We start from the raw sequence: 25,790 nt of genomic DNA on the forward strand, positions 1-25,790 counted from the left end.
CATAAGTATTGGAACAGTAAAGACAAAATTGCTTTCTCTGCTGTGGAGTCAAGACATTTGCAAATATGATTAAAAGATGAATATGCGACAAAATTACAGGATGTCACATTTTATCTTTAGGTCTTTCGACACTTTTAGAGTTCATCCCACCATTTGATGTGAGCATAAGTATTGGAAGAGTTGAATTTAAGGCAGATGTAAAAGATTAAAAGATAATATTTAGTTGCAGATCCAAATCAGAGCAGTGAGTCTGCAACCCAAAGACATCACCAGACTCTTGGTCTTATGCTGTGAAATGCTTTTCTCCAGCCTTTAATGCAGCCAATTCCAACTGTTGCTTGTTTTGGGGAGTTTCTGTCTTTAGTCTCCTCTTCAGCTGGTGAAATTAATGTTCAATCGGATATAAATCTGGAGATTGATTTGGGCAATCTAAGACTTTACATTTCTTTGCCCAGATAAAGTCCTTGACTGAACTGGCAGGGTGTTTTGGGTCGTTGTCCTGATCCAATATGAAGTGCTTTCTAATGAGTTTGGTGGCATTTTCTTGAATTTTGGTAGCCAAGATGATTTTGTACCCTTCCAAATTCATTCTGCTACTGTCATCATACATTAAGTCATCATTAAAATGGAGAGGTCCTGTTCTAGAGACAGCCATGCATGCCCATGCCCATGCCATGACGCCACCTCCACCAAGCTTTACAGATGAGGTTGTATGCTTAGGATCATTTGCAGTTCCCTTTTTCTCCACAATTTTGCTTTCCAATCACTTAGATAAAGGTTTATCTTTGTCTCATCGGTCCATCAACTCCGTTCCAAAACTCTACTTTCTCACATTTGTGAAGAATCTTGCCTTTCTATTTTTGGTGCTGATCAGAGGTTTGCATCTTGCTGTGTATCTTCTGTAATTCTGTGTCAAATTCTCCTGCGGACTGTAGATTGTCAGAGCATCACCCCAGCTTTCTGGAGGTTGTTGGTGATTTTACAGACATGTATTTTAGGTTTCATTTTCACAGCTTTTATGATTTGTCTGTCATCATCTACTGTTGTTTTTCTCAGCCGATCAGGTTGTCATTGGTTGCTGATGTCGCTGGTAGTTTTCAAACTCTTGATTTCTCCATGCCCTTTGTTTTTCCTATAGTTCTAATTGACTTCCTCTTTTCTTTTAGCATCCAAATTGCTTACTTTTCTTTCAGAGTCTGCTTCCTCATCTTCATCCTGGTTTGTGTGTGTCATCATCGAATGCGAGACTTAGAATGCAGAAGCTATGGATATAACTGATAAGACACATTCCCTGATTTTAATATCTGAAGAATTAATGCAACAGGACACAGGTGAACACTTAGAAAGACCTGTGAGGCAACTGTTCCAATACTTATGCTCACATCAGATAGGGAGATGAAACTCTAAAAGTGCTGATCTTCTTAGCTGGTAAAACATCTTTGTGTTGAATCACCCAATAATAAAATTCTGTAGTTTTGTCTCATATTCATCTTTTAATCATATTTATAGATTTCTTGACTCCACAGCAAACAGAACAATTTTGTCTTTACTGTTCCAATACTTATTGAGGGCACTGTATATATACAGTATGTGTATATATATATATATATATATATATATATATATATATATATATATATATATATATATATATATATATGCAGCAGGTAAAATAAGTATTTAAGTGATAAATTTACTGAGAAATTCAGACATTCAGACATTTAGGTTGTATATACAGTATATATATCTTTTTTTAATTATTATTATTGTTATTTTTTCATTTTCATTCATTGGTCTTTGTGTGTTTTTCAGGGCTTATGTATCTCTGTTCATGAGGCACCTGTGTGAGCCAGGGGCAGATGGAGCAGAGACATTTGCGGATGGAGTCCCGAGGGAAGGTCTATCCCGCCAACATGTTCTCACCCGGATCGGTGTCATGTCTCTGGTCCGCAAGAAGGTGATGAACTACATACTGCATTTTATGTGCACTGGTTTTTAACTTGATGGATATAAATATCTAATTTGAAGTTGATTTGTTCATTTATGATTAATTACAATTATGTACTTTAATTTTCTATTGCATTATGTACTTGATTGAGCATTTGAACTTATTTTGTATAAAATAATATATATAAAATAATAAAATAGCAGCTTGAATTTGATTATATTTGACACAAAACACTCTACCGAAATTTGAATGTGTGTATAGGTTCAGGAGTTTGAGCATGTGAATGGGAAGTTTAGTACACCAGATTTGATTCCTGTGGGATTGGAGCTGAAAAAACTTACTGAAAGTGTCTCGTCGGACCCCAGTACGCCTGTTCCTGCCAGTCCGGTTCCGACTCAACCCAGCACACCGGTTCCTTCAGGTGTGTGAAAGTGTGCACTGGTTGAAGTGAAGGTGGTTTATGAGGACACTGCCCTGTAGTTCAAAAGGCTTAGAAAACATACCAAATTGTAGTGATTTTTTTTTATCTAAAAATGCACAAAGTTTTCTGTAAAGGGTAGGTTCAGGTGCAGGGTTGGTGTAGGGCGATAAAAAAAAAAAAAAAAAAAACAGTGGCTCCCATCCAATAAATCGCAGTAAGCTTTGTGTTTTGTTACTTTTTATATGAAACAAAGTCTCAGATTTCAAATTCTGTCATTTTGTTTTACAATGTTCAAACAATAAAAAACAAGCTTGTAAACAATAGAATGTCACATAACGTCTCATTTTACTAAATATACAGTATGCACCATAATTTTTACTGTTTTTAATATTTATTGAATAAATTTGTCAAGTTTTTATGACAGCCATCATGTTTATATTTCAAAAAAACAAATTGGAGAAGAAATATAATTATGTAATTGTAAAGTTAGTATTTCAACCTAACTCATTTGTTTTTACAGAAAAGACAGAGTCAGTGTCCGGTTCTCAAGAAGACAAGGACATTACAGAACCAGAGAGTACCAAATCACTGGACCCTGAGGTCAGACTGAAGTCATCCAGAAATATCTTTTTTTTTTTCAGTTTTTTATTTCTCTTGTCCTTATTAAAATCTCTATCTTCTTACAGCAGCCAGTTATGCCAGAACCCTCCACTGCACCAGAGAAAACCAATGAGGGAGAAGAACCAAAAAGCGAAAGTCCAGAAGGAAAAGGAATGGAAGAGAGTGAGAAGAATGACACCCCTCTTGTCCATTCAGAGCCATCGTCCAATCAAGCACAGCCACCTAATAAACCTAGTGAGCAGTCAGCCAATCAGACACCTTTAGGTGAGGGTTCTAAACCATGCATATGATTCTATAAAACATTTCTCTCAATAAACAAAATATTAAAATATTTTGTTTATTTAGACTGTGGTAAAGAGAAAGAAACTTCTCCGGAGAGAGGGGAAAATAAACCCAGCCCATCAAAAATAGATGATAAGGAGCAAAAACCAGGTCAGTATTTGTGATATTTGTTTATTATGCTTCCAGAAACAGAATAAAAGGAGCGGTCGAGATTCCAGATCCATTTTATCTTCAAATTGGCACATTAAAAAACACATTTTCCACTAAATGGGTACAAAACTTGGCCTAAACCTTTTTTTTTTTTTTAACAAATGTAAATGTCAGTAAAAGGAGGTGCTCAAACTTCAGAAAATGATGTTTGTTTTATATGTTTTGTTTTATTCATATTCTGTGCAAATTTTATGCACAGAACCCCTGTTATAAAAGAATGTTTAAGTTTAGATGATTTTTTTGTGATTTTTGTATTTTTCGAGCATTAAAAATTAAACAGACATCCAAATTAAATAGACAACATTTAGAAAATAAATATAAATTTGATAAATAAAAAAATATTATTAAAAATTATTTTTATTAAAAAATAAATATACAAAATAAAGTTGTTTTACTGATACATTTATTGTTCCCATAAATGAAAGCTTGACACGTCAATGCTAAAATCTGTGTAAAAATTGGAATGAGATTTCTATGTCAGTTTAATAATAAAAAGCCATCACCAATGTGTACCCTCATCATGGAAAGTACAGTAACAAGCTCTCTGCTCTGTCAAACTGTAGTTTCTGCAGCCATTCCTGATGATTTAAAATCTGAAGACCCCCCTGAGAACCAACTGAATGGAGAGAAAGACACGAGGGACGACGTGGATGAGAGCCACAGAGATGACAAGAACAGCGTCAAGACTCGTTTCATGTTTAACATCGCAGATGGAGGATTCACAGGTGAGTTGTAGTCTTATTGACGTTGTTCTGATTTGCTGTCTCGCTTCAGCGGGCGTCAACACATTGGTCACGTATCGTATCCAGGACAGCAGATTAAAAATTCTGATGAATGATTGGAGAGATAAAGAATGCATGGATGAGCATGAGTGTTTATGTGTGTTCAGAATTACACACGCTATGGCAGAATGAGGAACGCGCAGCTGTGTCATCTGGCAAAATGTACGACATCTGGCACCGTCGTCATGACTACTGGCTGCTAGCTGGCATAGTAACGTATCCTCACCGCTCCTTCCATTGCTCATTTGAGCTGTCTTATTATTCCTTCAATAATTTCAAAGATTTTTTTTTTCTTCAGGTTGTGTTCTTCATTGTAATTGTGAGTAAAGCATTTTCAGTATATGAAGCAAATCCTTAACCAGGTGCTCTCAGACATGGCTATGCCCGCTGGCAGGACATTCAGAACGACCCACGGTACGCCATCCTCAATGAGCCTTTCAAGACTGAAATGCACAAGGGGAACTACTTAGAAATGAAGAATAAATTTCTTGCCAGACGTTTTAAGGTACAAGTTACTGTGTTTGTACTGAGAAAATTGAACTGTGTACAAGTTTTATTTGAATTCATTCAAAATAATCTTTTATATTCACACATTCTTCATTCATATTTTAGCTCCTGGAACAGGCTTTGGTAATTGAGGAGCAGCTTCGGCGCGCGGCATACCTGAATATGACTCAGGATCCCAGTCACCACGCCATGGCCCTCAACACACGATTCGCAGAGGTGGAGTGCCTGGCTGAGTCCCATCAGCACCTCTCCAAAGAGTCACTTGCTGGTAACAAGCCAGCCAATGCTGTGCTGCACAAAGGTCATTTTCTAAAAATATAATAAACACCCTGATGCTTGGAACTGCCCCATGTTGCTTGCTGTTAATAACATGAGCTTTATCAACCGAACAGAAACTAAATGTACATTACTGTTCAAACGATTTGTTAATTCTCTTATGCTCACCAAGGCTGGATTTATTTGATCAAAAGTATTTAATTATTGAATTATTAGCAGCCTTTATTCAGTCTTCAGTGTCACATGAGCCTTCATCATTTTAATATGCTGATTTGCTGCTGAAAATACATTTCTTATTATCAATATTATTATGTTGTGCTGCTTAATGTGATGCATTTTTTCCAGGATACTTTTAAAAGAGCATCCTTTATTTAAAATAGAGATCTTTTGTAACATTATAAATGTCTTTACTACCTATTCAATCAATTTAATGCATCCATGCTAAGTAAAATTATTAATGTGTTTCAAAAAAAGAAAAGTTAAAATCAGTTTTTTTTTTTAGGATTTAGGATTTTAGGATTTTTTTTAGAATTTGATTATTTGAAAAAATAAAACATTATAAATGTCTTTACTGTCACTTTAAATCAATTTAATGGATCCTAGCTGAATACTTTTAGTTATAATCAATAATTTAAGTGCAAAGTGAATATTAATTTCTTTCAGAACAAAACAAACTGTTTTTGTTGTTCACTGGTGTTGTTTCAGTGTTGAATCAGCTGGAGGAGCTGTTAAGCGATATGAAAGCTGATGTGACGCGGTTGCCCTCCATGCTTTCGCGGGTCCCTCCCGTGTCCGCCCGGCTCCAGATGTCAGAGCGGGGCATCCTCAGCAGACTCACCAGCCGGGGCAACGAGCCGCCACCTCAGCAGGTCAGCGTGACACATCTTTTGCCATATGTGTAATCCATATAAGATGAATAATAGATGGGCCTCATGTGGATGAACCTTCATATAAGACTGTTCTGTTTCATCTTCCCTCAGCCTTTCCCTCAGGGCTCTTTCGGCTGTTCTCAGATGTATAATAGCGGTTATGCCGGAGGGTTCCGTGGACCTGGAGGCACTGCGATGGTGAACTACAGCCAGATGCCCCTGGGGCCGTATGTCAGCGGTTAGTGGCCTACATTAGCTTTGAAATGAAGAGCACATAGTAATCAAAAACCTAGTGGTCTGGTTAAAGGAACAGTTCACCCAAAAATGAACAATTTGTCATCATTTAAGGCCTATTCTCACCAAGACAATAACTATAAAGATAACTGTAGCGATAACTGTATCAACGTCCACACCAAAGCACGATATATTGCAGTATGTGCATATTATTCCGGTATGTGCATTTGAAAAATTATTAGCAAGTGCTCTTACTTCAACCTATAAATGTTTTAACTGAGATTTTTATGGATTTTTATGTATAGGCAAGCAGTCTGAGAATAAGATTTAGCTAAATGAGAAAGTAATTAAATAGATTTAATATATATAAATATCATGCTTCTGTTTTCTTCTTCTTAGTGTCCTCAAACGGACCTCCGGCCCCAACCAGCCACCTAGAGAAGAAGGCCAGTGATGCTCTGCGAGACGTGGCTACACCTGATTTGAAATCAGGCAAACCTAGTGATGTTATATGCATTGAGGACTAGCACGCAGCCATTCCGTACTCTTTCTGTACAATACCTATGGACAAAACTGTGGAGAACTCCTCCAAACTATGAATATTATACAGCAAACCTTATCAGTTGCACTTTTGTCTTTCAGAATCTGTACTTGTACGCGCCTGTAAGTTTTATTCAGCAGAGTTCAGTTCTCTTTCATTCTTTTTCAACTTCTACGAATGTCTTGATCAATTAAGGAGAGACTAAGGACGCTTATGAAGGGGGCACCATTGTTCCATTGTTAAGTTTTTTTATTAGAATTATTATTTTTACATCATGGCTTGTTTTTTTTTTGGCCGTGAAGGACATTTTCATCTCTGCTAACTTTGAGCCATCTGGAGGTGCAACTAGTTTCTGGCCAGTTGAAGGACCGGATGTCCCACCTCTACAGTACAGCCTTGTGCATTGCTCCTGGCTCTGATCATGGATTGTGTATTGTTGCTGCCCCTGCAGGTTATTGCTGTGTAGTGCATCTAAAGACAGAATAGTGCAATGACTGTCATTTTCTCTGGAAAACTTAAGATGATTTTACAGTACGTCACCACTAATGTTTGCTTTTTGAATTGTACTGGATTGTTTTTTTAAGTTTACATTCCTCTTTAAAGAGAAAAAGAGCATTGACCATGAAGGTTAAAAGGTGCTCTCCGTAATTTTTTCATTTTTAATGTAAAATTATCAGTATCCTAAGAAAAAGCTTATTCACATGGAGCTGAGCTGCCTCGTGTTAGATCACATGACCTACTAAATAATACTCACTTGACAAAAATTACAGATTGCACCTTTAAAGGATAGAGCAGTATTAAATCAATGGCAAATGAAATGTTTCATGAACTAAGAGATGATAGTTTGAAATTCTTTAAAAAATTGAACACAACTTTAATGGAATGTTTCATTTTAAATGCAACGTGAACACTATTCAGATCATCTGGCAAGCTGTTGAATACTTCAAAAATATTTTGATATGTCCCTTGGTTTGTAAAAAACAAAACAAAATAATTGAAATTAATTAATTTGCAATGGAAATATATGGGGTAATTAAACAGACTTTTAACATGGAGCAAACTCTGCCCATAATTCCATAAGCCTGGAAATTTTGGTAACATCATCAGCAGTCTCACAATTTTGAATGTTCAGTTGTTTTATATAAATTCGATTTCATTTAAAGGGGTTATATGATGCGATTTCAAGTTTTTCTTTCTCGTTGGGGTGTTACAAGCTGTTCGTGCATAGATAAGATCCCTAAAGTTGCAAAGACTAACCCAAACCCAAAAGAGATATTCTTTATAAAAGTTAAGACTCGACCATGCCTTCCTAAAATGCCTAATTTAAACACGCCTCCACATGTCTACGTCCCTGTGGGGGAAGATTTGCATTACACCGCCCAAATGTTCACGCAAAGAAAGAAGTCGTAACTTTGATTGTCACTGTAGAAATCAGTAGTTAAGTCGTATTTACAACACTGTTCCAGAACAGTTCAAACCAAATATTCAGATGTGTGCAGCGCATTTTACGGAGGAATGTTTCCTGGTCCTGGGAGAGTAGCCTGCAATGCAGTCTAAACACAAAGGCTGTTTCTATAAAGTGGGGCAGTTCCAACTTTGCAAGGACAGTATGGTGCTTCTGACTCACTGCCTGTAAGTACATTTTCATATTAAAAGAATTTGCCACTGACGATTCAAACGCGAGTTTTGATGAGTTATATGTGTTGTTTGTTGTTTGTAGTTTCTTTTGTTGTTAATGCAGACATGGTTTTATGTTTACACAGCGCGATACGCAATGCGTAAAAAGACAGCATAAGTCATAATCAGTTATTATATCCCCACTGGATGCAACAAATGCCTCTTTTGTAATGGGTTTTATTGATTTTGTCTCGTCGCGCCATGACACAGCATCACCGTATGATAAGGGGCGTAACATTTCTGTCACACGCTTGAGGCATTTGGCCAATCACAATGCACTGGATAGCTGGCCAATCAGAGCACACCTCGCTTTTCAGAACGATGAGCTTTGTATAAAAATCGACTTGTTTCAGAAAGGCGGGGCATAGAGGAGCAACAATAATGTACAGTATGTGGAAAATAATGTTTTTTTTTTACCTTAAACCACATAAAGACATTGCATTACACCAAATACACAACGTAATGTTCTTTTTATCAACGTCATATGACCCCTTTAAATTTAGCTGAGTAAGTCATGTAGGTGTTCCAACACAATACAAGTTTCACATTTCTGGTACAATGCATTTTTGTAAAGACATTTTGTTTGATTTTACAAAGTGAGGGACACTTATCAAACATAAATTCTATTCTATTATTGTTATGTACTTTTATTATATTATATTAATGCAATCAACAGCATGTCTGGAATATTTCTGTTTTTTTGTTTCTGGAACAAAGTGAATTTGTGCATTGTTTCGACCATGTTCTTGAATTCCTCACATTCAGATCCTTTTCATTTGTAAACTTAATTCTCCCCATTTTGTATTATTAATATCATATCCTTTTATTGTCAAATGCATTTTGCTTGACATTTTGTGAATTGCTGAAAACTTGGACCCTAAGTGCGTTGGTTTTACTAAACCAAGCTTATGGATAGTATTTACATGATTGATCTGGTGCCATAAGTGGTATAGATATGAATTGTTTTTGTTTCAATTTGAAATAATATGCCTTGTGTAACTGTTTTTAAGCAGCGCACTTTATATGGAGATCAGATGTTACCATAGAGACGGCATCTCCGATGGGCCATTTCAAACGCAGTAGAAACCTCTTTTAATAACTTGTATACTCAGTTTCAGTCTGTGGTATGTCATGTTAATGTAGACAAAGTATTTTGTTTGTTTTCTGCATCTCAGCATCAATGTAAATGACACTGAAGTGTCATGGCTGACCGTAAACGTGATCATAGCTTCTTTTGCAGTAGTTTTAACTTAAGGGGTTCAAGATGATGATAATTTTTGTGTAAACTATGAATGTGGAAAAAATGCAGTTAAATGTTCACATGCACACTTGCGCTAGAAAAAAACTCAAATGATTTCAGTGAAACACAAAGACAGCCTCAAGAGTCAAGGGACCTTAAATCCAAGGTTATAAAGAGAGTGTTGGCCGCATAAAATGTGTTGTGAAATTGAGTTTTGTTTTAATCATGTGTGATGAGTTTACACCATTTCATTCGTACTTTTTATCACAGTATTGATATTGACATTAAGCTCCATTTAAATGCAATCAAACTGAAGCCAAAATGAATGTATGAAGTAATTAAAAAGCTTCAGTCTAATATTAGAAGTCTTTTTAGTCAAGTACACTAGGCTTCAAAAGCTACCAAAAGACCCTGGTCAAGACACCTTTGTTGCAAAGAATGAATAACATGTGAGATGTCTTTAGATTACTTTTGACTAGAGGGATCTTTGTCTGGGTCTCTAAACAGCTGTGGAAAAAAAAAAGAAAAGAAAAAAAAACACTAAACAGTATTGTTATTCTGCGGAGATAAGAATATCAAAAACAGATAAGTGAACTACCATCATTTCACTTTGTACTCAGTGTATTTGTTTAATGTTTTAATAAATCCTCTCCAAAAATTTTGCCAGTGTTTGCTTCTAATTTAAATGTAAAATCCTGTGGGGAACTAATTAACGAAAACTTAAGTCACGTTTTTGCATTGTGTGTGTGTGTGGGTCTGACAGGTCTTAGAAAAGGGGGTACTGTAGTGTCAGACTGTCATTGTCTTAATGCAAATAACAGATGTTTATGGTGATTTATTTGATAGTGGAAATTACAGAGAAAACTTTAGTCTCTAAATAAAGTTTGTAGACCACAATCGAGTTCTCTGCACATTTAAATTGATAAAGCCAGTGAAGACCAAAATCACATTTAGTGTTTTCTTTAAAAGAAAAAACACACAAACCATTAAACCATGAAAGACATCAGTTATGCAGCTCTGAATTCACTTGTTGCAAACGCCTTACACCTTAAGACAAACTCTTGCTTTGAGTAGGTTGGGAAAGCAGTGGTTTTGGATCCTGAAAGTCATGTTGAAGAGCAACAAAGTCTCATAGCCAGAAGGAATAAACACATTACTAGCTTGCTCCAGGGGCTGGGAATCAAGACTGGAGAGAGACTGGAAACTTGACACTTCTGGCAAAGAGAGCTGAAACCCAGTGTGAGATGTAGGCTCATAAATTGGTGCCTGAAACCTGGAGTTCACTGACTGGTAGCTGGCTTGTGTGGATTGCAAGCCACTTGGCTGGGACACAGACTGATAACGGGCTTTTGCTGACTGGTAGCTGCCTTGTGCTGACTGCAGGCCACTCGGTTGAACAGTCTGGTAATGAGCCTGTCCTGGTCGTTCAGTGCTGGGCTGGTACTCAGACTGGTAGTGAGCTTGTGCTTAATGCAGGCTACTGGACTGGAACACAGATTGGTAATGAGCTTTAGCTGACTGGTAGCAGGCTTGTGCTGACTGTAGGCCGCCAGATTGTGATGGAGCCTAGTAACGAGATTGTTCTGGTTGTCCACTAGGCTGAGACACAGACTGGTAGCTGGCTTGTGCTGACTGTAGGCTGCTGGGTTGTGATGGAGGTTTATAACGAGCCTGTCCACTAGGCTGGGTCACAGACTGGTAATGGGTTCGGCTGGTCCATCCTCTGCTCCACAAAGATTTGTCAGATATGGTGGAGAAAATAAGTCCGACTACCAAATGTCTCTAATGTGCATTGTAATGAAAGCTTTGCGTAATGAACCGTTTTTCGGCACAATTTCATGAAAGTCTCAAACGCTTCAGAAAGCCTTGGTTTCCCATCACTAAGAATGCAATGCAATATCTGCAAAACAATGAAAATTTTAAATAAAATAAAGAAACAATGAAGTTTTGTAAACAGTACTCCTATTTTACAGAGACTGAAAGTAGAGGAATTTTGTTTTTGTATTGTGTGTGGGTCTAGAGGAGGGCCCTGCACAACTGCATTTAGAGATACGATGTAGTGCCAGATTTTGGCATTTAATGAGTGAAAAAAAAACAACAACCTTATTTTATGCTCATTTCATTTGATAGCAGAAATTAAAGTGAAAATCACTTTAGAGACGCCATAATTTGTTATATGTACATTTATATTATTATTTTTATATTGCATCTTCTTGCTGGCTGGCTCTGTTCATTTGATGGTGGATCGCTGATTCCCCCTGCAGGTTATTGGTATGTATTTCAGATAAACTCAGTTTAGTACAATGGCTGTCATTTCCTTACTTAAATATTTTGGAGGGAGTGTTTGTTTTTCTTCATACTGGAAATATTGTTTTTCCACGATTGTTAATAACTGTTTGCCAAGAAACAGACAATTAAGGTCACAGCTGTAATAACTTAGGACAGTAAAGAGACCTTTCTACTGATTCTGAAAAAAACACCAGAAGAAAGATGTCCCTGATCATCTGCTTGAACGTTCCATAGTCCTGCTGCAGGGAGACATGACGACCACAAATGCCACATACACAGCAATAAACTGCAATGTCCTTAACACACTGTAAGAGGCCTAAGACAGTTCTACAAGGAGACAGGAAGAACAGTTGATCATCCTTGCAGTGTCAAACCATGTGTCCCCCCAGATATATTTGAGAACCTTGGTTGAAAAGTGAGGTGATATCTTACAGCGAGGATGAGATGCACAGTAGTAGCAGCTGGTGGCTACACAAGATACTCAGTGTAACTTTCGATAATGAACCCCCTCTTCGTTCAGGGACTCATTCCATTTGTTTAACAAATGCTATTAAAACTTCAGTTTGTCTTAGTTGTTTGACTACATAAAAACATGATGGAAAAAGCAGTACAAGTTGAGGACTTTCTGGATTTATATGCACACTATGACAACCAACTATAGAAACACTTACTAGTCAATGTATAATCAACCTATGTACAGGACACAAACTAGTTTGCCATTTTGCATAACCATCCTGTAATCACTCCTTGACCCAAGCAGTTGTAATCAATACAAAATAAGAGCTTTTAAAAGACACTTTAGACTGATTACATAACCACATCTAACGGAACGCCACACAAAGATGAAAATCTAAGATGAGGTAAATAACTGCACCAGTCTAGAACTTCCACAGCTCAGAGATATTGAACTTCCATTAATATTAGAAAAAAAAGTCTTCCCTTACTTTTCCTAGAAGAGATCATACACCTAACATCATTAAATCCTACATGAGTAAACCACATTTAAACCCTTTGAGGACTTGAATAGCAGAAAAAGAACCCACCAAACAACAAAACCACAAGTCTGTTTAAGTGATTTATTAAAAAAATAAAACAACGAAAACAAAAACACCCAGAGCAAACACAGACGGCGACACAGACTCATAGCTCGAAGCTAGTTGTACATTACTGAGTTGCTCTTGGGGTTGGGAACCAAAACTGTAAAGAGACTCATAACTTGACTGCTTTGGCATAGAAAAGAGCTGGAATCCACACCGAAGAGAAACAGACTGGCCACTGGGTTGGGGCACAGACTGGTAGCTGGCTTGTGGTGACCGCAGGCCACTGGGCAGGGAGATATCAGATCTGTCCTGGTTTTTGACCACTGGGCTGCGGCACAGACTGGTAAAGTGCTTGTGCTGACTGCAGGGCACTAGGCTGAGACACAGGGTGCTTCTCAAATGGAAGGCTGCATCCTACCAAGGCTGCATCCTTCCTAGTTCAGTCCTTCAGAGTCTTGTAGGCTAGAGTCCTTCTTGGCATTAAACGCTAGAATGAGACACTGTGGCTATGTCACATATGTTCCCGCCCTCACCGTCACGGCACAAAAACACTTATAAAACTTAGTTTTGAAATAATACTTTTACAAATCTTTATATTATTTTGCTTTCTATTAAAGCAATACAATGAATCACAGTCGTCTACTCTCCCCATGGCTTAAATTATTGGCAGTTTAGTGTTTAGTAAGTAATTTACAATAAAACAAAAGATAACATCTATCCTTTCATGTCCGAAAATATTTTTGCCTTACATTTCATAATAAATTCAGAAATGCTCAGTACTGATTCGTTTTTCGTCAGTTTATTTTCATGAAATGGAATGGGTACAAAGGATTGTGGGTGACTGAAGGTCGCGGAGGATACGTCCCAATCATCCTTCAAATTCAGCGGAATGAAGAACGCGAAACGAAGGCTGCCACCCAAGGATCCTTCCGATTGAGATGGCCTTCAGTGACGTTTGATGACGTGGCAGTCGATATACGCAGCCTTCGTAGGATGCAACCTTCCGTTTGCGAAGCACCTGCAGATTGGTAGCTGGTTTGTTCTAACTGCAGGCTAGGGCACAGACTGGTAGCCAGCTTGTGCTGACTGTAGACTGCCAGGTTGTGATGGAGCTTAGTAACGAGCCTGTCCTGGTAGTCCACTAGACTGGGGCACAGACTGGTAGCAAGCTTGTGCTGATTGGTAGCTGATATCAGGTCTGTCCTGGTTTTGGGCCACTGGGCTGAGGCACATACTGGTACTTGGCTTGTGCTGGTTGTTGGTCACTGGAATGAGCCATAGACTGGCAGCTGGCTTGTGCTGGTATTTGGATACCTAGCTGGGCCACAGATTAATTTAGTTTTGTTATATTTAAATTTCACAAAGAAACGTGCAGCAATAATCTAATAAATGACACATTTTCATTTACTGTATAATGTCTTCAATCTCATTTTTTAATAAAAAAAAAAATTGTTATGTTTGAATTTAATAGAGTAGTGTGATCAAAATCGTGAATTGAATTGAATCGTGAGTTGAGTGAATCATTACATCCCTAGTAATGATACATATTAAAAAATACAAAACACACACACACACACACACACACACACACACACACACACACACACACACACACAACTGATATATTTCAGAGGTGTGATTTTAAATAGTTTATTGTCTTGACCTTGGTGAACATATGTAGAAAGGTTTGGAACAACTTTAAGGGGAGTAAATAATTACAGAATTTAAATTTTTTTAATAATTAATTATTATAGAAATGATTGCATTATTAAATTATATTTACCATAGACCTAGGCTACCAGATTGTATTATGCATGATGTAGACAGTATTTGAATTTAGCTTATCATGAATAAATTTGACATTAAATTCATAAAACAAAATAGAAAAGAAAACATTTTTAAGTCCATTGTAGGAGCTATGACTATTTTACTTTGCACTCAGTGTATTTTCTTAATGGGTCCTATAAATATTTACATTTCTGTGTAAATGTTTCCTAAATCTATTTGTATACAATTCGTGTTTGTTCTACTTAAATGAATGCAACAGTTTACCTAAGAAAATTAGGTACTGAAATGTTACATGCCTTCTACACAAAAATAGTTTTTAATGTTTTAAGAACCATAGTGTTTTAATAATAATAATAATAAGTAAATAATAATAATCTTCAGTAAGGTTTACTGTTTTTGTTTTTACAGTTAATTCTCAAATATTTACAGAACAATACAAATGTTTTTCAAAATAATAATTGTTTTATTATTAATACATTATTTATTAATGTATTGTTTTAAAATGTTTTTCAAAGGCATAATTTATTTATAAATTATGAAATGCACAATACTGAATGCTCACCCACTTAGCTAATACTATTGATTCCACTTTTGGCCAGCTTAGAGATGCTGTAATCCCCGTCTCTGTTTCTGTCTCTCTCTCCCTCCCTTCCAGGCTTGTCGTACTCTGTTTTTCCCTTTAGCTCTCTAGACCCTGCCCCTTGGTCATCTAACCTGACTTTAATTGGACGACAAGTCTGCCAGCAGCTCAGCCATTGGTGGACCTTAACAGCCATTATACTTGTTCAGAAGGGCTGTAACTGTCCAACAGCAGGGGAGGGAAGGAACGAGAGAAAAGAAGGGAGTGACAGAAGCCGGGGGAAGAGGGAGTCTCATTCAGCCTACAAGAGCGAGGAGGAGTGGAGCGGTTAGTGCATGGAGTAGGGAACTTGCTGCCTGTGGGAAAGTAAACAGCACAGGGTATTTGCCGCCCTCTCAGAGGCCTCAGTCCCGCAGCAGCAGATAAACGCAGGATGAGAATGTGTTCAAGGAGGCAGCTGATTTCATAGCAGGAAGTGCATGGGAGGTTGTTGGGATTAAAGTCCCTCTTGGGAGGTGCTGAAGCTTTCCTGTGGGAGTACTACTGAGGACAAAAAGGTGAGTTGTGCTGTTTATTGGTCCATCAATTTCACTTTTCTTGTGCACACTAATGCTCTAAGTTTGCTTTTCGTTCATGCAACAAAGGCAGGGGCACCATGAAAAGGGGTCTTTTCTCTAGAGTGGGGGTAGGAGAAGAGAAGACAGCAGAGGCGGCTGTGCACTCTCCCTAATTTCAGTGGCTCATTGTGAAACAGTGGGATCTTATAAACCTCCCTAAACCCTCTCAAAGACCATTAAAGAGAAAAAGAAAATTCTGTCATCATTTACTCACCCTCATGTCATCCCAGACCTTGTATGACTTTCAGTGGACCGCAAAAGATGATATTTTTAGGATATTTTTGAGTATATTTCACTTGTTCTCTGTTACAGAAGAATGAAAGTCAGGGAGCTTTGATATGAGGGTTAGGAAATGATTTTTGAGGGTAAACTATCCCTTTAACCCATTGATAACCAGCAGAACTTCTGACACAGATGAAACTCTGAGGTGCTAAACACAAACTGGGAATTGTTGAATATTTTCAAACTCTATGTACGACCACATATCTGATTTAGAGAGAAATTAGAGCAGCTTTTATGGACTAATTCCAACACAAGATCCATAATCACACACTTTGTGTAGGACTGAGGGGCCTCACAACCCCAGCGCTCCTAATCTGCATCTAGCTGCCACTCAACTTTCACTGACTTCCTTTCACGGGAATCCAGAATTAGATAGTTTAAAAATGGGCCATGTTATGTTTCCCTCCTTTTTTCTCTATGACAGTTCAGCATCGTTAGCAGTCCATGCATGTCCGAGAGAGAGCTGCAGTACAAACGCACTCTGTCAGTGGTCTCTCCAATCCAAAGGGGGTTTTGGGCCCTCTGGGATGACAGAGGCATATGTACAAATGCAGGGGCCTACTAGTGCATGTGATACAGGATATTGGGTGGAGAGTGCTTCGTCCACATGTTAATGAGAATTTGAAGCTTTCGTCTGGCACCCTGAGGCATGTGAGAAAGTCTTCAGAAAGTGCAAGGTGTTGTATGAAGCCCTCTGCCCTGTTTGAGAACACATTGCGCAACTACATGAGAGACACGAAACACTACACAGTATGTTCAGAAGGTGAAAGAGGAGCTTGAGCTTTTATGTGATTGTTTCTATAGATGTAAAGGCAGAATCGAACAGGTCTTTTGAAATTGTGCATGCCAAACCACATCATGCTTTGAAGGTTGAATCTGACTGAACAATGACATGTTACATGACTCTCTTTGTTGTGTGTTTTATGGTTATATGTGTTTTGGCATCACTATTATCAGGTGGCCAATGGAATGCCTTGCTCCAGTCATTTACACATGGTGACTCTGCATTTTATTTTAAAGTTGCAGTGAAACAGAAGTAGCAACAGATGTTTTTTTTATTTATTTATGTTTTTGTATTGTGCCGATAATCTGACTATAACTACCAAAAAATAAAAAATAAAACAAGAAGGAAAAATGTAATGTGCGACTTTATGCACCAGCAGTTGATGGATTTTAAATGAAGGCAAATGAACAATAGCTGATTGGAAACAAAATTTGAACTGAATAGAGCTAGACGATGACTAACTTTGTAACACTGACACTGTTATTGAACTGAATTGAATCAAGAATGAAATTCAAGCTGAATTTGTTTCATAATTGATGAACTTTGAAACATTGACAGTTATTGGCTGAACTGGAACAACACTGTACTAAATCAAGCCAAATTATGATATTATTATCTTCTGTTAAGATGCACAGCTTAAATAGTTTTTTTTTCTTTTCATAAACAATGGATTTTTAATGTATTATCATGTTGTTGTTGTTTTTTGTTTGTTGTTGTTGTTGTTGCTTATCAGTGTGAAGCTGCTTTAAATATTTTGAGTTTAAAGATATTTCCCCCTCAAATAAAACATATATGCACACATAAATTAGATCAATTATAGATCTATAACATGCATTTAAATAAATAGACCGAACTTTCATTTCATCCTGATTTTAACATACTATAATGATAATAATAATAATAATAATAATAATAATAATAATAATAATAATAATAATAATAATAATAATAATAATGTAACAAGCGAGTTGGGGTGTATGGGAGGAGCAGTTCACAGAGATACCGGGGAGCCAGGTTGTGCAATGATTTAAAAGTGAGCAGGAATTTTTTTTTTATTTAATACGATATGCAATAGGAAGCCAAACGAGACTGAACAAAATTGTAGAGATGTGGGCATGTCTAGCAGCAGGATTTTGAATGTACTGTAACCTGGAACTGGCAGGTAAACCACTGAAAAGGGCATTGCAATAATCAAGGCAGGATGTGACAAAAGGATTGATAATGGTTTCACCATCTTTAAAACTAATACAATTATTGGCAACTATTAATGTAAAAGTGAATCATAGACAACCCCAATGATGAATAATGCATCCTTGCATGTCTGTGGTCTGCAGAATCAGCCACTGCTGACCTGGCACATTTTGAGTATGTGCAATTGTTACAGTAGAGGACATGTAGAGGTGTGTACACAGTCATCCTGCAGTTTAAATAGAAGGGTAAGGTGCAGTTCCATGGAACCGGCCATTAAGGCAGAACACACTGGTGATTTTGTTCATACATACTGCTATAACTGAGAAAGGAGCTTGTGGAAGATAAAAATACACGTGCAAAAAACAGTCACAAGTTGAAACACAACATTATTTTATTATCTGACATACTGTATTTTAATATGTTGCACTGCATTCATTCATCCTGTGCACATGTCTTGGTTTAATATGACATCATAAATCACTGTCAGCATATCCCTGAGCTGTCTGGTTGTAACTCCAGCTATTCAATGCGACAGACTCTTGGGATACTGATAAGAAGTGGAAAAGGATGTTTCCTCCTTGTGTTGATACACTGTTGCCTCCATAGTTTTATTAGCAAGAACCGGTGGCTGTCAGCTGGTGGTTTGCAACTTAAAAATGGGTTGAAGGCTGCTTCAAGGCTGTGAATATTCTTATATCAATCAATAACAATGTCAATGTCATGTTGCTGTTATCAGCAGACATCCATCATGACATAGAACATTCTGGGATTGACACTAAAAAAAAGAGTGTGAATAATGAAGATGTAGTGCCCCATCCAGAGAGGTAGGCCTATATATTAAACACTTATTTTATTGGAGTTGACATAAAAAATCCAATCATAAATCCAATCAATTTTTTTCATTTCATATTCATCTGTTGCTTACTGTACTGTAGTCGAAGCTGGTAAATTAGGCAGATGCAAACACAGACAGGTATTGATGCTGCAGGGACCAGCATGATAAATCATATTTATTATTGATTTACCTATTAATAAAAATGAAATGTAAAGGTCAGCATTCTATCCTGAATTTTCTATTCAAGATAATGCAAGTGCATTAAATAAATGCACATATATTACATTTGTATTATTCTTAAAGAATTTAAACTCTAAATGTTTCAAATGAAATTAAAAAGATTTTAGTTTAAAACTAAACTTCAATATATTGTATTGTCTTTGGGAAGACAGAAGATGCATATCGAGAGCAAATAAATATATATATTTTTATTTTCTTTTAACTTTACTGAAATCTATATAAAATAAGTTTAGCATAATATCTCTTCACAAAATTCCCACTATCAAGGGTGCTACACTTCTTTAAGAGAGTGAAAACAGAACAACATGTGCTTTACAACATGAACAGCCAATCAGAACTGTTTACACAGTTACAATATATTTTGCAGGAATGTTCTTCCAAGTTCATGTAAATAACACATTTACACTGCCCCCAAGGAAAATATTATTGGTTTGTCTTTCATATTTTGGTAGACTTCATGGAGTTCTCAGGTATGTTTCAAAATTAATTTTGTCTCAGATGTTTCTCCTGAAATATTGTGATGAGTTATTAATTTAATCGGAATGCTGAAAACAATTGATTTTATTTTTTATTTCTTTTCCGTGAGACTTTTTAGGGTTATTTCTCCCAATAAACCACAAATGACAGTAGTTCTGGATATCCATGCTCTGTGCTTTGAATATTGATGCAGATTGTTCTTAACTAATGTGCAGTCAATTCCAGTCTACCTCAATACTTTTAACGCCAATCATAATGCCGCATTACATGAGAAAATAAGTTTATGGTCTGCTTTATAAAAATATAAGTTTAAGCATTTGTGCACATTTGAGGAGCCATCAGCCAATCAGCATCATCATGATGTTAATTTCCTGTGTTTCTCTTTGGTTGAGACTGTTATGTCATACATCATTATCAAATGGATGAAATATTGGAGACAGACGATCCTTTCTCTTTAGCAGTGCTTGGTCCCACCATTTCTCACATCACATCACATACCACTGACCTTTTGACTTGTGATCTAACAAACAGCCAGGCATTCCTCAGTGATGAATGCAGAAACAATGCTTTGTGAGTTTGTTCCAAGGTCTCATCACAAGAGTGCCATTGTGTGTGGTGTAAGATGAAGTGGGCTTGCTGGAGAAACTGTGTTTGTGGTCCACTGTAAGGGAGAGAAGGCCTTGGACACAATTGCTTTATCAGAATGGACACACTTATAGGGTATATTCTGAAAAACATGTCTGGTGTTGTTTAGACTCCCTTCATTACATTAGCATTTTTGTAGCTTATTATGTATTTGAAAAAATGTATAGGTAAATAATTTGTAGTTAGGTTTTCAGACAACCAGATCTTGACTCAAAGTGATGGTGTCTATTGTACAAGACGTATACTTAATTACTGATTATTAAATAATCTAGTGAGCCTGCCTAATGGGGTTAATTAGTGATGCATTACTGTATAGTTATGTATAGTCTAAGAATGTAGATGTGCCAAAACAACAACAACAGCAACAAAAATCTGATTGTACCTTTATGCAAACCAAATTTTTGTAGTCATTTGAGCTTATGATATTCCATTGCAAACATAGATTTTGGATAATAAATTAATAAACTTCAACACATAATTGATATTCTGCCTGATATGCCTGGTTGTGACATCATTTGTGTTCTGCACATAAAACCGGTTGTAATGTATTCCCTTATACCTATAGTTTTTTAAATAATCCAAGTAATTCCTGTACAATCATGACCTTGTGGATAGTGAGGTCATCTACCAAAAGGCAATATCAGCAGATGTATCACTGCATGGAACTGTGCCAGCAAAGGAAACAATTGTGAGGTCATTAAACTGCCAAATGTGGGATGAGGGAGTATTTTGCCTTAAATGGTGCAACTCATTAAATGAAGCTATTTTTTGACAGTGTATAGACGTGATAACTAAAGAATGTTTAATCAACTGTGTATAGTGGTTTACGAGGGGGAGGAAAAAAGCAGGGTTGCCTATAATTACAATTTGATGACATCATTTTCATGTTATCTTATAGTGATGATCCAAAATAGTATGTCCTAGTGATACACAAACTTGCAATTCATACAGACAACATTTTTTTTTTTTAATTTTCAATGTGTAAACAAACAGTAGGTGGTGTAAATGTCATAAATACATGCCTTACATATATCTTAGTCATCATATATACACACTTTATAGTAGCACAAGTAAAAGACCTGCATGCAGTGTAGGATGATGTACAAAGTAACATGACTCTCCTTTTTTACAGAGACCTATGTCCAAAGCTCACCAGGCGCTGGAGAAGGATGTGGAGGAAGAAGAGCAGAAAGAAAAAATCAATTTTGAAGAGGAGATTGGCAAACAACAGTGCAAAACTACCTCTGGAAATGAAACAGCCAAATGCAGTGAGCCTTCAAGTGATTTGGAAGTGACTCAGGAAAAACATTCAGATAATTTATCCCAAGTAGTACCTCCTGCTGGTCAGGAGTGTACCAGTTATTACAACACTAGTAAGTTTCTAATTTGTAATTTCCACACATTATATTCACATAGGAACTCCTAGTATTTGGAAATTACTAAAATACATCTTAGGGAAATATTACCATTTCAAGGCAAGCTTTTGCTATACAAAAACTGAGAACTTACCATTTTGGCATATACCTGCTTAAACTTTGGAAGTTTTAATGTTCAGTGCCACTTAGATTAGCAAACTTAGACCACTAGACTATGTAAAATTCACATTTTCCCCTTATTTTCTTTACAGATGTATCAACTACAAACAAAAGGTAAGAAGAAGCCTCACAAAGACACACTTGTTAATGACACAAATGTTAATGTGACACTTTCAAAACATTAAAGCAAACAAGCCAAAACCAGGAATCTGCAAACGAAAATAAATAGCCATGACATCACTTGCTTCAAAAGTCTGAAACTGGTTTGGGACATACGCTGGTTACTTTGAGCTGGTCCAGGAGCATTTTGGTTTGTGACAGCCTGATAATTCAACTGTGCTGGATACTGAATTCCAGGTTGCACTGACTCAGAATTTGAAAGACTACTAGCCTGCTCCAGGGATTGGGAACATGATCTGGATACAGATTGGTAACTTGACTGCCCAGGCATAGAGGTCTGGAACCTAGGCTGTGATAGAGTCTCATAACTTGACTGTACCTGGGGCTCAAAAATAGACGGCACTGGAATGGCCGGGGAACAACAGCCTGACTAAGCTAGCGATTGGTGGCCTGGGAGCATTTGAGGCTGGGAACTTGACTGCACTGCAGTGGAAGAGATCTGGTACCCAGACTGAGAGACGGTCTCAGAACTTGACTGTGCCTGCTAACTGGACTGTGCTGGCATGACTGGGGAAAGAGTAACCAGACTGGGATAGTGACTGGTGGCTAGGCAACATTTGAGGCTGGTAGCTGGAAGGTTCTATCTTACTTGAAGGTTTGTAGCTGGATTGCATAGGCTTAAATGATGACTGATGCACATCTTAGCCTGGCTACCAGCCTTTGATCAAGACAAGGAGTTGCAATAGTCTCAAAGTTCCAGATTTATGTCCACTGGGCTGTGATACAGAACCATAACTAGTCAGTGCAGGCTTAGCTATAGGCTGTCAGCTTGGAAGGACCGGGGGCTGGTAGCTAGGCTGTTCCGGCAGCTGCGCTGGTCTGAAAGTGGACAGGAGTGTTGATTGCAGTAGTCCAGGAGGTCTGCTGGGTGACACCACATACACGTAGGTGCCCTGTCCAGGTTTCACTGGGGCCCGGTATTCATGTTGTACAACAGGTTTGATGTGCTGAGCCAAGGATGAAGGTACTAGTCTGGATGGAGGCTGATTCCCATTCTGTCCTGGTTGGGCTGCAAGCTGGTAATTGGGATGTGATACATACTCCTGGCATGAATAAAGTTTGGAGCCAATCTGAGAAACGTGCCCCCCTTGGGCCTGCACTGGCTTAAAAGCCATTTGGATACCATGCTGGACCACAGACTGGTGGCTGGATTGTGGTCTTTGCAGGCTGCTTGGCTGAGCCACAGAATATTAGCTGGCTCCTGGTGAATGTTGGCTTCTGACTTGTGCAACCAGTGGCCTAACAGTTCGGTACACAGACTGGTATTTGGCTTGTGGTGGTTGTTGGACACTGGCCTGAGACTCAGATGGGTAGCCGACTTGTGTTGGTTGTTGGAAAGCAGGCTGGGCTACAGACTGGTAGCTGGCTTGTGCTGGTTGTTGGAAACTGGCCTGAGACTCAGATGGGTAGCTGCTTTGTGCTGGTTGTTGGATACTGGCCTGAGACTCCAATGCGTAGCTGTCTTGTGCTGGTTGTTGTAAAGCAGGCTGGGCCATATACTGGTAGCTGCTTTGTGCTGGTTGTTGTAAACTGGCCTGAGACTCCGATGGGTAGCTGGCCTGTGCTAGTTGCTGGCTACTGGCCTGGGCCATAGACTGAAAGTTGGCTTGTGCTGGAATTTCACTGCCAAGCTGGATGGCCTGTGCTAGTTGTTGGATATTTGGTTGAGCTACAGTTTCATTGCTAGTTTGTACTGGTTGCTGGCCACTGTACTGGGCTAATTGCTGGCCGAATGACTGACCCACAAGTGCATAGTTGGTCTGAGCTACCTGAGGGCTGCTCAACTCACTGCTGTGCTGCAGAATTTGGTAGCCAGGTTGTGACACGGAAAGTTGTTTGAGTTATTCTTAGAAAAGTTGGTCAGCAAGTCTATAAACTAAACATACCTTAACATTTGCACTGTAGTAGTTCCCATATCAAGTCAAAACTGCACTCAGCCAAGCATCAAAAAGAAAGAAGAAAAAAAACTTTTACTCAACCATATAGTTCTGTTGCTTAATACTTAACTGGTATTTTTTAAAGTGCTTGCCTCTACCAATCACAGTTTACTAGATTATTATATCACACCAATCGGTTGTCACGGCAACCTCTAATGCAGTGGTTCCCAAACCTGGTCCTGGAGAACCGCCAACACTTAGACGTCTCCCAATTCAAACACACCTGATTCAACTCATCAGCTCATTAGTGAAGATTCCAAGACAGTGGTCTCCAATGCCTTATCCAAATACCCACACTTGCGGTCTTTGCACTTGATCACTTGACTACTTCTATGACGTATTTCCTGTATTTGGCCCAAGTGTTCAAGTGAGGATGAAGACCACAAGTGTGTGTACAACTTTTCATTACCTGATGGGACACACTTATAGTGTTGTAATATAGCACTTTGTTTTACTACCAAATTATATATAATATATAATTATTATTAATATTTTACTTACATTGGAAAAGTTTCTGTGACCTCTTGCGATCTTGGCAAAAAGTCTCGATTTATTTCCAGAACATGATGCATGATGGGATACACTAAGCCTTGAATACTGCTTCGGAGTGGTATTCGAGATGTGTGTGGATTTAGTTTGCGTTAAGGGCACTGCGCTTTGGCGTTTTTTAAGAACTTGGACAGTCTTGAGCACTTAACGTCCTTCACGTGCGCGCGCTCTCAAGTGGGCAAGACCGAAAGTGTGGGTATATGGACAAGGCACAACCCTGCTCCTGGAGAGCTACCATCCTACGGATTTAAGATCCAACCCCAATCAAACACACCTGAACTAGCTAATCAAGATGTTCAGGGCTACTTTATAATTACAGACAGGTGTGTTGGAGAAGGGATTGGAACTTAAGTCTGCAGGACGGTAGCTCTTCAGGAGCAGGGTTGGAGATCCCTGCTCCAAGACCTCAAATGTGTGTGTCAGACAAGAGAAACAACAAAAACGTGCAGTGTTGGGGGTTCTCCAGGACCAGGATTGAGAACCACTGCTCTAATTGATCATTATGTGTTTTAGGTCTCTATTTCTGCTATTTACATTTTAATATTGTATATTTTATTTGTGTGTTTTTGTAAAAATCTAATGCATTTATTTGTAATGTTGATCTCAAATGTTCTTTTTTTTTTGGAGTATTGGAGTGATGATTTGGAATGGAATATAATTTGTGGTGTGTGAATCAACAGATATAATATGCATATGCAGATCTTAAATGCATTAAACCATTGTGGGTTAAAATCTAGGTAACCTGCACATTACTTAATTTAAATGTATCTTTATGGTGAACTGCATGCCAGGAAATGGCCCAGTTTAGTTCTGTTGTGTTATGAGGAAATGCACGATAATAGAAAAATCTGGCAGCATCATTCCTGTGAGCTTTCCTGTGGTGAAAGTTGTATTCAAAATGAGACATTTTTCAGTTTATGCTACCGTTATATTCTGCTGAATGGATGTTTCCAACATGAAGTTGTCAATACTGCTGCAGGTTGGAGCTATCAATAGCTTTTTCAGTTGGTGGGGTGTGTCAGCACTTTTTACACTGATGTGCTGCTATTTCAGCATGTCAGACTCAGTTTATATTGTATTCAAGTTGTATTTATTTCCAGTGTAAATATTCTTGTTTTTTTTTTTGTTTTTTTTGTTTTTTACAAGGCTAATAATCCCAAGCAATTTGTTCCACCTCTGTTAGAAGCTGAATATAGTAGAACCTATTAAACAG

General features: G+C 37.9%; 3 protein-coding genes across 8 annotated transcripts in view; 2 read left to right on the top strand and 1 right to left on the bottom strand.

Annotated features, from left to right (window-relative positions):
* LOC109098330 (chromodomain-helicase-DNA-binding protein 5-like) overlaps window positions 1-7,526 on the top strand; it is a 33,057-nt gene extending 25,531 nt beyond the window's left edge. For all 5 annotated transcript variants that reach the window (XM_042734012.1, XM_042734014.1, XM_042734013.1 and 2 more), the window contains exons 29-40: window positions 1,813-1,957; window positions 2,210-2,369; window positions 2,890-2,969; window positions 3,056-3,254; window positions 3,336-3,422; window positions 4,046-4,207; window positions 4,372-4,480; window positions 4,637-4,769; window positions 4,877-5,072; window positions 5,753-5,916; window positions 6,028-6,154; window positions 6,550-7,526. In XM_042734012.1, coding sequence (XP_042589946.1) covers window positions 1,813-1,957; window positions 2,210-2,369; window positions 2,890-2,969; window positions 3,056-3,254; window positions 3,336-3,422; window positions 4,046-4,207; window positions 4,372-4,480; window positions 4,637-4,769; window positions 4,877-5,072; window positions 5,753-5,916; window positions 6,028-6,154; window positions 6,550-6,677 — 1,690 coding nt within the window. In that variant the 3' untranslated portion in view covers window positions 6,678-7,526. The remainder of the gene's footprint in view (window positions 1-1,812; window positions 1,958-2,209; window positions 2,370-2,889; window positions 2,970-3,055; window positions 3,255-3,335; window positions 3,423-4,045; window positions 4,208-4,371; window positions 4,481-4,636; window positions 4,770-4,876; window positions 5,073-5,752; window positions 5,917-6,027; window positions 6,155-6,549) is intronic.
* A 7,984-nt stretch (window positions 7,527-15,510) lies between these two features.
* The window catches only part of LOC109098565 (rho guanine nucleotide exchange factor 10-like protein), a 111,388-nt gene continuing 101,108 nt past the window's right edge, over window positions 15,511-25,790 (top strand). For both annotated transcript variants that reach the window (XM_042734018.1, XM_042734019.1), the window contains exons 1-3: window positions 15,511-15,862; window positions 21,509-21,749; window positions 22,004-22,025. In XM_042734018.1, coding sequence (XP_042589952.1) covers window positions 21,515-21,749; window positions 22,004-22,025 — 257 coding nt within the window. In that variant the 5' untranslated portion in view covers window positions 15,511-15,862; window positions 21,509-21,514. The remainder of the gene's footprint in view (window positions 15,863-21,508; window positions 21,750-22,003; window positions 22,026-25,790) is intronic.
* LOC122138899 (paternally-expressed gene 3 protein-like) lies at window positions 23,282-24,088 on the bottom strand. Its single transcript, XM_042734021.1, has one exon. It carries the CDS (start codon window positions 23,681-23,683, stop codon window positions 23,282-23,284), a length of 402 nt encoding a protein of 133 aa, XP_042589955.1. The 5' UTR covers window positions 23,684-24,088.

This window comes from Cyprinus carpio, chromosome B11 (assembly GCF_018340385.1).
Source record: "Cyprinus carpio isolate SPL01 chromosome B11, ASM1834038v1, whole genome shotgun sequence".
In the NCBI taxonomy this organism is placed as follows: domain Eukaryota; kingdom Metazoa; phylum Chordata; class Actinopteri; order Cypriniformes; family Cyprinidae; genus Cyprinus; species Cyprinus carpio.

What these genes read in the sequence shown, in the direction of transcription:
- LOC122138899 (XM_042734021.1), bottom strand. Translation starts at nt 23,683, where the DNA reads ATGGCCCAGGCCAGTAGCCAGCAACTAGCACAGGCCAGCTACCCATCG.